This window comes from Chrysemys picta, chromosome 21 (assembly GCF_011386835.1).
Source record: "Chrysemys picta bellii isolate R12L10 chromosome 21, ASM1138683v2, whole genome shotgun sequence".
NCBI classification, from domain to species: Eukaryota; Metazoa; Chordata; order Testudines; family Emydidae; genus Chrysemys; species Chrysemys picta.
The window spans coordinates 22,962,373-22,978,556 of record NC_088811.1 but is presented as its reverse complement, the minus strand read 5'-3'; the positions used below and the strand labels follow the sequence as shown (position 1 = coordinate 22,978,556).

The following is a 16,184-nucleotide window of genomic DNA, read 5'->3' as shown; positions in this document are numbered from 1 at the left end:
GGAATACACATGAGTAATCACTCGAAGAAGAACTGTTATGTCACATTCTGCTTTAAGGAATGTATTCTTGATCATTCACTACACAAACTTTACAGAATGGACATTATCTAGGCCTGAGCTCTGAATTCATTAATTTTAGATGGCCACAGCATATATACCTCTTACTTCACATTAAGTGGTTTGTTCAAAATTACCACAGTGATGGATCAACAAGGAGCTAAACTACAACTACAAGGATCAACATCAAGGACAGCATATAAACTGAGGTAAAACTTACCAATCTCACTGGCCTTTGCTCCACCACTGCTGCCCTTCCCCCAGCTGCCCAACTGGGCTTTAGGCACAAGCTGAATCTTCTCATCTATTGTGGACTGCAATACACATCAACACAGATGATCAAGTACTCACAAATAGGAAAAATTTGCTCCTTACCTGTAAATGGATCTTTTCACATAACTGCACTTACTAATTCTGGTACAGCTGGTAAGATCCCTTATTAGCACAGAGGCACATTTCTAGTAGATTCTTGGAGATCAATCCTCAGCCTCTAAAAGGCAGGGGGTGTCTAAGCACACCCCAAATAGATGCTTCCAAAGCGTAAGTGTAAAACATCCAAGGGAAAGCAACCCTCACAAAGAGTAAGTGTAAAACATCTGTGAACTTCCTATCAATAAGATTAAAACTACTGTTAAGATCTTTTGAAGAGGGAATACAGGATTGATGCATTAAGCATGTGAGAGACGACCATTTTGTGTGTAATGAATAAATGGTTTCCACTCACTATGAAATCTGCCAATCCTGGCATTGCTGGGAGTTTGCAAGCAGCAAGGATCAGAACAGAGAAAGGCATGAAAAGAAAAGATTTGTAGGATCTGGAGGGAAAAAAGCAGTGTCTTACAAGAACAGGAAATCTGTTTTGTAATGATCAGCAAACAAATTTATTGACTACCAGGTTGTGATACTGCAGATCTCCTTGGAACAGCCTCTGTTTCTTTCTGCCCATGAAGCTGCCATGGAGATAGAGGTATGTACACTAACCACAGTAGAAGAGCTTCTCTCATCTGAGTTGTAAGCTTGCATATTAGCAGAATAAGTCCACCTCACTATACAGGGCTTTGGAGGCCTGCTGTACAATCTCCATAAAGATCTGCAGAAAGATTTTATTCTGTCCTGATCCTGCTTTATAGGCCTCTTAACATTCAGGCACTAAAGGAAAATAGGGTGGCACTGATTAGGGGGAAAAAAAAAATTAAGAAATCATCCTAATAATGCGAAGGACCAAGTTCTCTTTCTTTGGATAGAAATTCCAAAGCTGTTCTCAGAACCATTTTGTCTAGAAAGAACTCTAGCAAAGCAGGGGGCGAGGGATAGCTCAGTGGGAGAGGGCCATTTAGGGATCTTTGATCAGTAGGTTGGACTAGATGACCTCCTGAGGTCCCTTCTAACCCTAATATTCTATGATAAGATTCTATATATATACACTCAGACCCTGCGTCTGAGATTACTGTCACAAGAAATCTCACTTTGCTGGTAAGAATAACAAAAAGCCACTCATCAGATGATGGTTGGGACAAGATTTGCAGGATCAGATTCCAATTTATAACAGTTTATAGGAAGCTGAAAGGCCGATATGAGTCTCCTGACTGCTTCCAGAAATCTACAAATAAAAAGTGAGTGTTCATTGCTCATTTCAAACCACAGATCCTCAAAGCTCTTGGTGCTGTCACCTATGATAAGCAGCAAGTAGAGGGAAAGCAACCCTCCCCTCCACAAAGAGTAGTTCAGTTGAGGAGAGAGGAGGTAGTGGAACACTGGAGAAGAAGTGGCAGTAGGGGGAGTTATGGCCAGTTTCCTTGGCAATGAAAACCAGATACCAGGGCTCAGACCTCTCCTGCACCAACACTCTTGGTGCTTAAATCTTCCCTGACCAGGCAGCTCTTTAAAGCATTGCCAATTAAGAGAGGATGAAATGGAAAACCTGCTATCTTCTGAGGAAGAGGGTGTCCCTTCCCTCTTCTTCAGGGCCGGCTCCAGTTTTTTTGCCACCTCAAGCAAAAAAAAAAAAAAAAAAAAAAAAAAGGGGCGGGGTGCCACCCCTTGAAAAGTGCCGCCCCAAGCAGATGCTTGGAACGCTGGTGCCTAGAGCTGGCCCTGCTCTTCTTCCGTGTGTATTTGCAGGAGGGGAGTCCAAAAAACAGAATGAGAATCATGAAAGTACAGAAATACAAGGTGACATCCTGGGCCTCTCTCTGGAAGATCCAGAAGTGGACAGGATGGTGTTCAGAAAAAAAAAGTCTGGACAAGAGACAGAAAGATACAAGAGCCAATTATCAGAAAACTGTAGTCTAGAAGGAGCCTACTATCAGGCCTGAGGCAAAACAGAGAATACTGTGGACTCTATGTACTGAGAGTATGGTGGGGCACCTCTGCTTACAGAGGCTAGAAACTGAACTCCAAGAATCTTCCTGAGTTCTGCCTCCATGATAACCACAGGCAGGCCTTCCAAGGCATTTGAGAGGCCTTGTGGGATAGCTGCTTGATGTATTATGTTAATAATTTATATATATATATATATATATATATATATATAAAATGGAGATATCCTACCTCCTAGAACTGGAAGGGACCTTGAAAGGTCATCAAGTCCAGCCCCCTGCCTTCACTAGCAGGACCAAGTACTGATTTTGCCCCAGATGGCCCCCTCAAGGATTGAACTCACAACCCTGGGTTTAGCAGGCCAATGCTCAAACCACTGAGCTATCCCTCCCCCCCCCCAAAGACAGTACCTGAATTCACATTCTCTTTTCAACTCAAGAAAATTTTGGATCAAAAAAGGATCATTATGAATCTTTAAAAATGTGTACTTATGTTGTCTTTCCTTAGTTCAAATAATCTTTGAAGATTCAGAACCAATAACATTTGCTCAATGTTTTATTTACATTCAGCTCAGACCTGCCTCCCCAAAGATTTTATGAATTAAAACACCCTAGAAAAAAGAGTAAGGCAAGGTTCTGCACTGGTGCCTCTTTGTACCTATAAGCACCAAACCATCTCCTACATAGATCTAAACAAACAAAAATTTCCCAAACTAATATCCAAGTAGCTTTGTCAACATTAAGTGACTCAGTCCATTGATACTTACCTTGGTGATTTTAAGGAATTTGGTGGGATCAAGCACACGACTATTCTTTGTCCCCTGAACAGTGTTCCATCCACCTTCATCTACCCTCTGGACACCTACAAAACCAACAAAGTCAATCAAAACCTCCTTAAAACTGGTTTCAGAGTAGCAGCCGTGTAGTCTGTATCCGCAAAAAGAACAGGAGTACTTGTGGCACCTTAGAGACTAACAAATTTATTAGAGCATAAGCTTTCGTGGGCTACAGCCCACTTCTTCGGATGCATATAGAATGGAACATATATTGAGGAGATATATATACACACATACAGAGAGCATGAACAGGTGGGAGTTGTCTTACCAACTCTGAAAGGCCAATTAAGTAAGAGGAAAAAAAACAAACAAACAAAAAAAACCTTTTGAAGTGATAATCAAGCTAGCCCAGTACAGACAGTTTGACAAGAAGTGTGAGAATACTTACAAGGGGAGATAGATTCAATGTTTGTAATGGCTCAGCCATTCCCAGTCCTTATTCAATCCTAAATTGATTGTATCTAGTTTGCATATCAATTCCAGCTCAGCAGTCTCTCCTTGAAGTCTGTTTTTGAAGTTTTTCTGTTGTAAAATAGCTACCCGCAGGTCTGTCATTGAATGACCAGACAGGTTAAAGTGTTCTCCCAATGACAGACCTGCGGGTGGCTATTTTACAACAAACTGTCTGTACTGGGCTATCTTGATTAACACTTCAAAAGTTTTTTTTTTTTTTCCTCTTACTTAATTGGCCTCTCAGAGTTGGTAAGACAACTCCCACCTGTTCCCTAGAGAAGTGCAGTGCTTCACATAAATGTAACATTTAAGCATCAACCACCCATATGGTGTAATTACAATTTTACAAATAAGGAAACTGAGGCATTTAGGAACTTAAGGGATTTTCCCCAAAAAAACACACATAGGAAGTCAATGCAGAGCAGGCAACAGAACCAGATTTCCATGAGACCCTCTTTGTCAACAATGTTAGCAATTTCACCAGTGATCATTTTAGCAGGAGAAACCAGCTTCTCTGGGAGGGTGGATGGTGCTTGACATTGCAGAGGGATGTTGGAGAAAGTATCCTCAGATTTTCTGCCTCTTCCAATCTCATTCATGTCCGTGACAGAAATTCCTTAACAGATTTGTGCCTTTTTGATATGATTTTGAACAGTGAAATGAGAGCTAATTTGTGTGGTTCTTTACCTGGTCTTCTCTTCTCTTTGGTCATGAGTTGCTGGACCTTTCTCTGCTCTTCTTGCTCTTCAATTTTTGCTTCTTTATGAATCTGCTCAATAGTCTTGGGGCCTTGATCTGCTCTCCGGGATACCCAGTTGCACTGTATAAGGCAGTACACAAGAATCTAAAATGAGTTCTATGGCATTTACAGAGAAGCCTAGTAAATGTGATATCATGGACATGGTGAGAGTAAGGTTTTAAAAGTGGCTTACACAGTTCAATAGCTAGCTTCTCAGTAATCTTCTCGCTCTTAGGATATGTTTACTCTGCAATTAGCTCCCAAATGCTGGCCCGTGCCAGTTGACTTGGGCTCGCAGCCTTAGGCTGCAGGGCTGTTTAACTGAGATGAAGACATTCTGACTCAGGATGAAGCCCAAACTCTGGGACCCTCTCACCTCGCAGGGTCCCCCTAGTGCTTGGGCTCCAGCCTGAGCCCAAACATCTACACTGCAATTAAACAGCCCTGTGAGCCCAAATCAGCTGGCACAGACCAGCCATGGGTTTTTAATTGCAGAGTAGACATACCCTTACATACATTTACAGCAGCATGGAGAGTACAAGCCCAGTATGTGTAGCTACATGCTGCAGTGAAAGGCTCAAGAAGCTCTCCACTGCCAGAGCCTTTTACTGTGATGAGGAAAGGCTCTTTCAGGGAGAAGACAGCGGAGAGCTACCAGAGCCTTTTCCTGATGCCAGAGTCTTTCTCCCCTGCCTCAGCCTTTCACTTTGTGGGGAAAGGCTGTGGCAGCAGGGAGGCAGCAGGACACTGCACTGCTAAAAATAACACTGTAGATGTGGGAGGCAATGCTTGGGCATGTAGCTAGCCCAGGTAGGGTATATATCCTGGGGCTTCAGTCATATAGGGTACTCTATTCTACTATACATACATAAGCTGTGCCTCACTGTCTACACTGCTATTTATATCTGTGTTAGCTGGGCGTGCAGTGTCTGTACTCTATATGTCACTGTTAGTATCTTTAGAGTACATGTATCTTTAGATTAGAAGGACCACCAGTGAAAAAGATGCTGTGGAGATGGGTCACCTAACCCATACCCCATTTCTAGCCTCAGACTTACAATAGTAGAATGTATATATAATGCAAGAATATATCATTGAATTTGGCTTTTGTAACAAGGATCCACCTTCATAAAAGAACATGACTGACATAACATGCAAGGCTGCTTTAACCACTTGTGCTATAAAAGTCTTCAGAACATTATCTTTTCTATCCTATGCAGCATAACTGAATACCAACTTGATCCAAAAGAGCAGTAATAGCTGTGTTTTTGTGGAAAACTGATTTGCCAGTTATTCCAATACTCAATATATACTAATGTGAGACAGTTTACCTGGTCCTGAATCAATAGGGGCTGGAATAACTTGCTTTGAGAAATGTTACCCCACACTATAAAAGAATCTAATATGGGCCAAATGGGAACTCTTTGGGAAAAAAGTGGAACCTTTATGCACAAGAAAAAATTAGGCGATTGATGCTGTCACTAGACCCCATACTATACAGATTCATCTACCCCAAAACACCAGGGATCCAAATATACCATGGTTGTTTCTTGACCTGGGTACAACCTGTTTACAATTTTTAGTGTAGATGACCTCAATTATACTCTGTAATGGCGTTAAAGCCCAGGTTATGTATTAAGCTTTAGTCTGGCTACATTTTTAGATTTTTTTACATTTTTAGTTTAGATTGGACTCATCCTCACTAACTTTCAGACAAGTTTGGAACCAGTTATTGATATGGCCGGCTCTAAAGGTAATTTGTATCCACACGCAATATGGTTAATAAGTAAAAACCCCTATAAGACCCTTCCTTATTATGAACCTTTGGGTATAACAAACCTGGTCCCTGGATCCCAACTACAGTAAGTACTCTATTGTAAAAAAAAAAAAAAAACCAACAATTTTTATCCCGCATCATACGTTGAGACCAAGGGCAGAAACTAAGGAGTAGGCCCCTATCCCACCTCCCCCTGCCAAGGGCTGAAGCCGGAGCCCCAGTGCGCAGGGTTGAAGCCTGGAGCCCCAAACCCACCATGCAGGGCTGACAGCCCAAAGGCCCGCCCCGTGCAAGGCTTGACAGCCCGGAGCCCCAACACCATTACTGTGCAGGGCTGACAGCCTGGAGACCCAACCCCACTGCCATGCACGGCTGACATCCCCGAGCCCAGCCGTGCATGGCTGACAGCTCGGAGCCCCAGCCATGCAGGGCAGACAGCCTGAAGCCCCAGACAGACCAAGTCCCAGTCCCTCTGCACATTTTTTTTTATTGTCCTTTCGCTATAAACTGTTCAGGGAGGACAGGAAAGGTGGGGGAGTTACATTGTATGTAGGAGAGCAGTATGACTGCTCAGAGCTTCAGTATGAAACTGCAGAAAAACCTGAGAGTCTCTAGATTAAGTTTAGAAGTGTGAGCAACAAGCAGGGTGACCAGATGTCCCGATTTTATAGGGACAGTCCTGATATTTGGGGCTTCTTTTTTTTTATGCACGCCTATTACGCCCCACCCCATCCTGATTTTTCACACTTGCTATCTTGTCACCCTAGCAACAAGGGTGATGTCGTGGTGGGAGTCTGCTATAGACCACCAGACCAGGGGGATGAGGTGGATGAGGCTTTCTTCCGGCAACTAACAGAAGTTACTAGATCACAGGCCCTGCTTCTCACGGGGGACTTCAATCACCCTGATATCTGCTGGGAGAGCAATATAGCGGTGCACAGACAATCCAGGAAGTTTTTGGAAAGTGTAGGGGACAATTTCCTGGTGCAAGTGCTGGAGGAACCAACTAGGGGCAGAGCTCTTCTTGACCTGCTGCTCACAAACAGGGAAGAATTAGTAGGGGAAGCAAAAGTGGATGAGAACCTGGGAGGCAGTGACCATGAGATGGTCGAGTTCAGGATCCTGATACAAGAAAGAAAGGAGAGCAGGACCCTGGACTTCAGAAAAGCAGACTTTGACTCCCTCAGGGAACTGATGGGCAGGATCCCCTGGGAGAATATCATGAGGGGGAAAGGAGTCCAGGAGAGCTGGCTGTATTTTAAAGAATCCTTATTGCGGTTGCAGGACCAAACCATCCCGATGTGTAGAAAGAATAGTAAATATGGCAGGCGACCAGCTTGGCTTAACAGTGAAATCCTTGTTGATCTTAAACACAAAAAAGAAGCTTACAAGAAGTGGAAGATTGGACAAATGACCAGGGAGGAGTATAAAAATATTGCTCAGGAATGCAGGAGTGAAATCAGGAAGGCCAAATCACACTTGGAGTTGCAGCTAGCAAGGGATGTTAAGAGTAACAAGAAGGGTTTCTACAGGGTATGTTAGAAGAAGGTGAAGAAGAAAGTCAAGGGAAGTGTGGGCCCCTTACTGAATGGGGGAGGCAACCTAGTGACAGAGGATGTGGAAAAAGCTAATGTACTCAATGCTTTTTTTGCCTCTGTCTTCATGAACAAGATCAGCTCCCAGACTACTGCACTGGGCAGCACAGTATAGGGAGGAGGTGACCAGCCCTCTGTGAAGAAAGAAGTGGTTCAGAACTATTTAGAAAAGCTGGATGAGCACAACTCCATGGGGCCGGATGCGCTACATTCGAGGGTGCTAAAGGAGTTGGCGGATGTGACTGCAGAGCCATTGGCCATTCTCTTTGAAAACTCATGGTGATCTGGGGAGGTCCCGGATGACTGGAAAAAGGCTAATGTGGTGCCCATCTTTAAAAAAGGGAAGGAGAAGAATCCGGGGAACTTCAGGCCCGTCAGCCTCACCTCAGTCCCTGGAAAAATCATGGAGCAGATCCTGAAGGAATCAATTTTGAAGCACTTAGAGGAGAGGAAAGTGATCAGGAACAATCAGCACGGATTCACAAGGGGAAGTCATGCCTGACTAACCTAATTACCTTCTATGATGAGATAACTGGGTCTGTGGATGAGGGGAAAGCAGTGGATGTGTTATTCCTTGACTTTAGCAAAGCTTTTGATACCATCTTCCACAGTATTCTTGCCAACAAGTTAAAGAAGTATGGGCTGGATGAATGGACTATAAAGTGGATAGAAAGCTGGCTAGATCATCAAGCTCAACAGGTAGTGATCAATGGCTCCATGTCTAGTTGCCAGCCGGTATCAAGCGGAGTGCCCCAAGGGTCAGTCCTGGGGCCGGTTTTGTTCAATATCTTTATTAATGATCTGGAGGATGATGTGGATTGTACCCTCAGCAAGTTTGCAGATGACACTACACTGGGAGGAGTGGTAGATATGCTGGAGGATAGGCATAGGATACAGAGGGACCTAGACAAATTGGAGGATTGGGCCAAAAGAAACCAACAAGGACAAGTGCCGAGTCCTGCACTTAGGATGGAAAACTCTCATGCACTGCTACAGACTCGGGACCGAGTGGCTAGGCAGCAGTTCTGCAGAAAAGGTCCTAGGGGTTACAGTGGACGAGAAGCTGGATATGAGTCAACAGTGTGCCCTTGTTGCCAAGAAGGCTAATGGCCTTTTGGGTTCTATAAGTAGGAGCATTGCCAGCAAATCGAGGGATGTGAACATTCCCCTCTATTTGGCATTGGTGAAGCCTCATCTGGAGTACTGTGTCCAGTTTTGGGCCTCACACTACAAGAAGGATGTGGAAAAATTGGAAAGAGTCCAGTGGAGGACAACAAAAATGATTAGAGGGCTGGTGCACATGATTTATGAGGAAAGGCTGAGGGAACTGGGATGATTTAGTCTGCAGAAGAGAAGAATGAGGGGGGATTTGATAGCTGCTTTCAACTACCTGAAAGGGGGTTCCAAACAGGATGAATCTAGACTGTTCTCAGTGGTAGCAGATGACAGAATAAGGAGTAATGGTCTCAAATTGCAATGGGAGAGGTTTAGGTTGGATATTAGGAAAAACTTTTTCACTAGGAGGGTGGTGAAGCACTGAAATGGATTACCTAGGGAGGTGGTGGAATCTCCTTCTTTAGAGGTTGTTAAGGTCAGGGAGGCATAGCTCAGTGGCTTGAGCATTGGCCTGCTAAACCCAGAGTTGTGAGTTCAATCCTTGAGAGGGCCATTTAGGGATCTAGGGCAAAAATCTGTCTGGGGATTGATCCTTCTTTGAGAAGCAGGTTGGACTAGATGACCTCCTGAGGTCCTTTCCAATTCTGATATTCTATGATAACAAGCCCCTGGCTACAATGAACAAAAGGCTTAAGAACATAAGAACGGCCGTACTGGGTCAGACCAAAGGTCCATCTAGCCCAGTATCCTATCTACCGACAGTGGCCAATGCCAGGTGTTCCAGAGGGAGTGAACCTAACAGGTAATGATCAAGTGATCTCTCTCCTGCCATCCATCTCCACCCTCTGACAAACAGAGGCTAGGGACACCATTCCTTACCCATCGTGGCTAATAGCCATTCATGGACTTAACCTCCCTGAATTTATCCAGTTCTCTTTTAAACCCTGTTATAGTCCTAGCCTTCACAACCTCCTCAGGTAAGGAGATCCAGAAGTTGACCGTGCGCTGTGTGAAGAAGAACTTCCTTTTATTTGTTTTAAACCTGCTGCCTATTAATTTCATTTGGTGACCCCTAGTTCTTGTATTATGGGAATAAGTAAATAACTTTTCCTTATCTACTTTCTCCACATCACTCATGATTTTATATACCTCTATCATATCCCGCCTTAGTCTCCTCTTTTCCAAGCTGAAAAGTCCTAGCCTCTTTAATCTCTCCTCATATGGGACCCTCTCCAAACCCCTAATAATTTTAGTTGCCCTGCTCTGAACCTTTTCTAGTGCCAGTATATCTTTTTTGAGATGAGGGGACCACATCTGTACGCAGTATCCATCGATTTATATAAGGGCAATAATATATTCTCTGTCTTATTCTCTATCCCCTTTTTAATGATTCCTAACATCCTGTTTGCTTTTTTGACCGCCTCTGCACACTGCGTGGTAATCTTCAGAGAACTATCCACGATGACTCCAAGATCTTTTTCCTGATTTGTTGTCGCTAAATTAGCCCCCATCATATTGTATGTATAGTCGGGGTTATTTTTTCCAATGTGCATTACTTTACATTTATCCACATTAAATTTCATTTGCCATTTTGTTGCCCAATCACTTAGTTTTGTGAGAACTTTTTGAAGTTCTTCACGGTCTGCTTTGGTCTTAACTATCTTCAGCACTTTAGTATCATCTGCAAACTTTGCCACCTTACTTTTTACCTCTTTCTCCAGATCATTTATGAATAAGTTGAATAGAATTGGTCCTAAGACTGACCCTTGGGGAAGACCACTGGTTATCCCTCTCCATTCTGAGAATTTACCATTAATTCCTACCCTTTGTTCCCTGTCTTTTAACCAGTTCTCAATCCCTTTTATCCCATGACAACTTAATTTACGTATGAGCCTTTGGTGAGGGACCTTGTCAAAGGCTTTCTGGAAATCTAAGTACACTATGTCCACTGGATTCCCCTTGTCCACATGTTTGTTGACCCTATCAAAGAACTGTAATAGATTAGTAAGACATGATTTCCCTTTACAGAAACCATGTTGATTTTTGCCCAACAATTTATGTTCTTCTATGTGTCTGACAATTTTATTCTTTACTATTGTTTTGACTAATTTGCCCGGTACCGACGTTAGACTTACTGGTCTGTAATTGCCGGGATCACCTCTAGAGCCCTTTTTAAATATTAGCATTACATTAGCTATCTTCTAGTCGTTGGGTACAGAAACAGATTTAAAGGACAGGTTACAAACCCTAGTTAATAGTTCTGCAATTTCACATTTGAGTTCTTTGAGAACTCTTGGGTGAAGGCCATCTGGTCCCGGTGACTTGTTACTGTTAAGTTTATCAATTAATTCCAAAACTACTTCTTGTGACACTTCAATCTGTGACAGTTCCTCAGATTTGTCACCTACAAAAGCCAGCTCAGGTTTGGGAATCTCCCTAACATCCTCAGCCGTGAAGACCGAAGCAAAGAATTCGTTTAGTTTCTCCGCAATGACTTTATCGTCTTTAAGCGCTCGTTTTCTATCTCTATCATAAAGGGGCCCCACTGGTTGTTTAGCAGGCTTCCTGCTTCTGATGTACTTAAAAAACATTTTGTTATTACCTTTTGAGTTTTTGGCTAGCCGTTCTTCAAACTCCTCTTTGGCTTTTCTTATTACATTTTTACACTTAATTTGGCAGCGTTTATGCTCCTTTCTATTTACCTCACTAGGATTTGACTTCCACTTTTTAAAGGAAGACTTATTATCTCTGACTGCTTCTTTTACATGGTTGTTAAGCCACGGTGGCTTAGTTTTTTTTACTGTGTTTCTTAATTTGGGGTATACATTGAAGTTGGGCCTCTATTATGGTGTCTTTAAAAAGCGCCCATGCAGCTTGCAGAGATTTCACTTTAGTCACTGTACCTTTTAATTTCTGTTTAACTAACCAACTCATTTTTGCATAGTTCCCCTTTTTGAAATTAAATGCCACAGTGTTGGGCTGTTGAAATGTTCTTCCCACCACAGGGATGTTGAATGTTATTATATTATGGTCACTATTTCCAAGCGGTCCTGTTATTATTACCTCTTGGACCAGCTCCTGCGCTCCACTCATAACTAAATCTAGAATTGCCTCTCCCCTTGTGGGTTCCCGTACCAGCTGCTCCAAGAAGCAGTCATTTAAAGTATCGAGAAATTTTGTCTCAGCATTTCGTCCTGAGGTGACATGTTCCCAGTCAATATGGGGATAATTGAAATCCCCCAGTATTATTGAGTTCTTAATTTTGATAGCTTCTCTAATTTCCTTTAGCATTTCATCCTCACTATCACTGTCCTGGTCAGGTGGTCGATAATAGATCCCTAATGTTATATTCTTATTAGAGCATGAAATTACTATCCATAGAGATTCTATGGAACATGTGGATTCACTTAAGATTTTTACTTCATTCGATTCTACATTTTCTTTCACATATAGTGCCACTCCCCCCCCACCGCAGGACCTGTTCTGTCCTTCCGATATATTTTGTACCCCGGAATGATTGTGTCCCATTGATTGTCCTCAGTCCACCAGGTTTCTGTGATGCCTATTATATCAATATCCTCCTTTATCACGAGGCACTCTAGTTCACCCATCTTATTATTTAGACTTCTAGCATTTGTGTACAACTACTTTAAAAACTTGTCACTGTTTATTTGTCTGCCCTTTTTTGATGTGTCAGATTCTTTTTTATGTGAATGTTTCTCATCTGATCTGGCCTTTCCATCCTCTGTTCCTGACTATAAACTAGAGAATCTCTATCAATAGACTCTCCTCTAAGAGAAGTCTCTGTCCGATCCACAGGCTCCTCTGCAGCAGTCGGCTTTCCCCCATCTCCTAGTTTAAAAACTGCTCTGCAACCTTTTTAATGTTTAGTGCCAGCAGTCTGGTTCCACTTTGGTTTAGGTGGAGCCCATCTCTCCTGTATAGGCTTGGATCCCAACAGGTTCATTATAGCGAGGGTATACTGTAATCATGGTATCTAATCATATTATCATTCTTGCTAGCAGTACAGGCTGAGACATGTAACTTCCTGTAACAAACTGAGCACACTTTTTTTCCTGATGCATAGAGGGCTTCTGAACACCCTTGTGTAACCAGACTGGCTAGTCATCTCAATCCTCTGTGTGTTCAGAGCACCCCAGAGTGCTGCTGGTGTAGCTATGTGCTCATGTCCTCTGGGCACTCTGTCTCCAGTTCCAGCACTTTGAGACAGCTACCCAGAATGCACAGATACATCCATGGTTAAGCAGAGCGCTAAGAATAGACACACAACAAGTGTTACAAATTTATGTTATTTATAAAAAAACCCAAAACCTACTTTGGACAAAAGCTGAGCTGTGTTTGTTGTAATCAGGTTGGATGAGTGTATCAAAAACTCGTTACAAAAACATGTCCGTATTTGCAGTGTAGACAGGACCTTAGTGTCCTAAACATGTGAAGCAATTAATCTGTCCACCAAACACTAATCTCTTAGCCCTCAATAAAGTGAGGCCAGGGAAGGGGGAAGGAGGAGTGCTTCTTACCTTTCAAATGACCAGATATCTGGGATGAGCAAAAAGGGTACAGATTTTCCTTTCACCATTACTACTACTGTAATCAATTATTACTCTCATTTGAGGGATATTCCATTACAGTAGTGCCAATGACCGTGCTCTTTTACTTACTTCAGTGGGTACATACCAGCCTTAGGTCTATTACATCCTGAAGCATGAAACGAATCCTGGAGGACGTTTTTCTCTCTTTCACAATCTTCTCCATTTGATTAAAATACTGGTCCATACGGGGCTATAAAAAAGACACAAATGCCATCATCAGCTCTCAGAAGAACATCTTTACCTGGGCAATCAATTTTGTCCTAGAGTCGTCTACTGATCATTGCCGCAATACACTGTATGATTGATTCAGGGATCTAGATTTGCTCTGTGTGAAAATGTGCATCAGGTCATGCACACTTTCATGCACGTACTGGACTTATGCGTGTATGGCCCAAAGAATGTTTACGTGATGGTTGGGGAATGAGGCTGGGATTCTACGGATCCCTGCCTAATTCACTACAACCTTTCAATATACTTTGACTACACAGATAAGTTACCACATTCATATGCACAACATCCTTTCAGTCAGTTATGTTATCATTAAAAATAGTGCTATCATTTACTGACAAGAAAAGTGTTTTTTTCCCAAAGGCTTATAAATTTGGCCACACTAAAATCAATTTTCACCAGGACACTGAAAGGCACTTCTATTTATCAAGGGCTTGCCAAACTCTAAAAATACAACCCCCACCCATTTTGGAGCTAGAGCTGTTATAAAAAAAAGAAGTTGCAAGATTTTTTTTTTTTAATAACCAAAAAGTTAAATTCATTCCTCTCATTCAAAACCAGCGGAACACTTTTCCTTCAGACTTTCTAAAAAAAATTAACTCTTGGGCATGGGTCAATCCTGGAAAATTTCATCCTTAAAGGTGAAAGTTTCAGAAAGTGATGAGTGATGGAAAACAGATACTTAAACGGGAAATTCTCCAGCAACTTTAATTGTAACTATTGCTAGCATTTCAGCTACAATGAAAATACTTAATGAAATGTTCCCCCCGTTATGGGGGGGAACACAAGGGGTGAAATTCAACCCTGGTGTTGTAATTCTAATGAAGTTAATGAATTTGGCAGAAAGAGCATTAACATAAATAAGCAATGAGAACAGAAAATGCAATACAATAAGTACAGCCTTCGAGCCCGATCCTGCTCCTAGGAAGTGAGGGTCTGTCTACACTAAAATCAGAGGTGTGATTGCAGCACATGTAGACAGACATAAGCTAGCTTTACCATAGCTGGCTTGGGTATCAATAGCAGTGAAGCCACCGCAGCACAGGCTAGTCACCTGAATACATTACAAGGGTCACTGGTAGACTTGTACTTGGGTGGCTAGCCCGTACTGCTGCAACTTCACTGCTGATGGTACCCAAGCTAGCAAGGTTAAAGCTAGCTCGGGTATGTCTACATGTGCTACAATCACACCTCCAATTGCAGTGTAGTCATACCCTTAGTGGCAGAACTCTTACCGATGTCAATAGTGCAGGATTGAAGCCTTGGATGATGCAACTAGTGTGTAGATGTTGAGATGGGGAGGAATTGAGGGAAAGTACTGTTACTTACCCTATAGTAATTGAGGTTGTTCAAGATGTTGTAGTCAATGTGGATTCCATGTGCATGAGACCAGATTTCTTTTAATAGCTGTCTGCCGGGACCGCACATATATCCTATGCCTCCTTGTATTCCCATAGAGGGGTCATGGCCCTCCCTCAGTTCCTTTGCAATTCAAAGCCCATTTAGCTGAGGACTCTGAAAAGCGGGGATGAAGGGTGAGTCATGGGATCCACACTGACTACAACATCTCAAAGAGCCACAGTTACTGTACGGTAAGTAATTGTACTTTCTTCTTCTGATAAGAATATAGCAGTAGGGATATATTACTGACCACCTGATCACGATGGTGATAGTGACTGTGAAATGCTCAGGGAGTTTAGAGAGGCTATTAAAATTAAAAACTCAGTAATAATAATGGGGGATTTCAACTATCCCCATATTGATTGGGTACATGTCACCTCAGGACAGGATGCAGAGATAAAGTTTCTTGACACCTTAAATGACTGCTTCTTGGAGTAGCTAATCCTGGAACCCACAAGAGGAGAGGCGATTCTTGATTTAGGCTTAAGTGGAGCACAGGATCTGATCCAAGAGGTGAATATAGCTGGACTGCTTGGTAATAGTGACCATAATATAATTAAATTTAACATCCCTGTGCCAGGGAAAACAGCACAGCAGCCCAACACTGTAGCATTTAATTTCAGAAAGGGGGACTACGCAAAAATGAGGAGGTTAGTGAAACAGAAATTAAAAGGTACGGCGCCAAAAGTGAAATCCCTGCAAGCTGTATGGAAACTTTTTAAAGACACCATAATAGAGGCTCAACTTAAATGTATACCCCAAATTAAAAAACATAGTAAGAGAACCAAAAAAGTGCCACCGTGGCTAAACAACAAAGTAAAAGAAGCAGTGAGAGGCAAAAAGGCATCCTTTAAAAAGTGAGGAAAATAGAAAGGAACTTACACTCTGGCAAATGAAGTCTAAAAATATCATTAGGAAGGCCAAAAAAGAATTTGAAGATCAGCTAGCCAAAGACTCAAAAAGTAATAGCAATTTTTTTTAAGTACACCTGAAGCAGGAAGCCTGCTAAACAACCAGTGGGGCCACTGGATGATCGAGATGCTAATGGAGC

At 42.4% G+C, this 16,184-nt stretch overlaps 1 protein-coding gene across 46 annotated transcripts in view; it reads right to left on the bottom strand.

Annotated features, from left to right (window-relative positions):
• Window positions 1–16,184, bottom strand: part of EIF4G3 (eukaryotic translation initiation factor 4 gamma 3) — a 408,790-nt gene that overhangs the window by 57,569 nt on the left and 335,037 nt on the right. For all 46 annotated transcript variants that reach the window (XM_065574796.1, XM_065574797.1, XM_065574810.1 and 43 more), the window contains 4 exons: window positions 13,590–13,694; window positions 4,352–4,484; window positions 3,143–3,237; window positions 278–371 (listed from right to left, as the gene is read on the bottom strand). In XM_065574796.1, coding sequence (XP_065430868.1) covers window positions 278–371; window positions 3,143–3,237; window positions 4,352–4,484; window positions 13,590–13,694 — 427 coding nt within the window. The remainder of the gene's footprint in view (window positions 1–277; window positions 372–3,142; window positions 3,238–4,351; window positions 4,485–13,589; window positions 13,695–16,184) is intronic.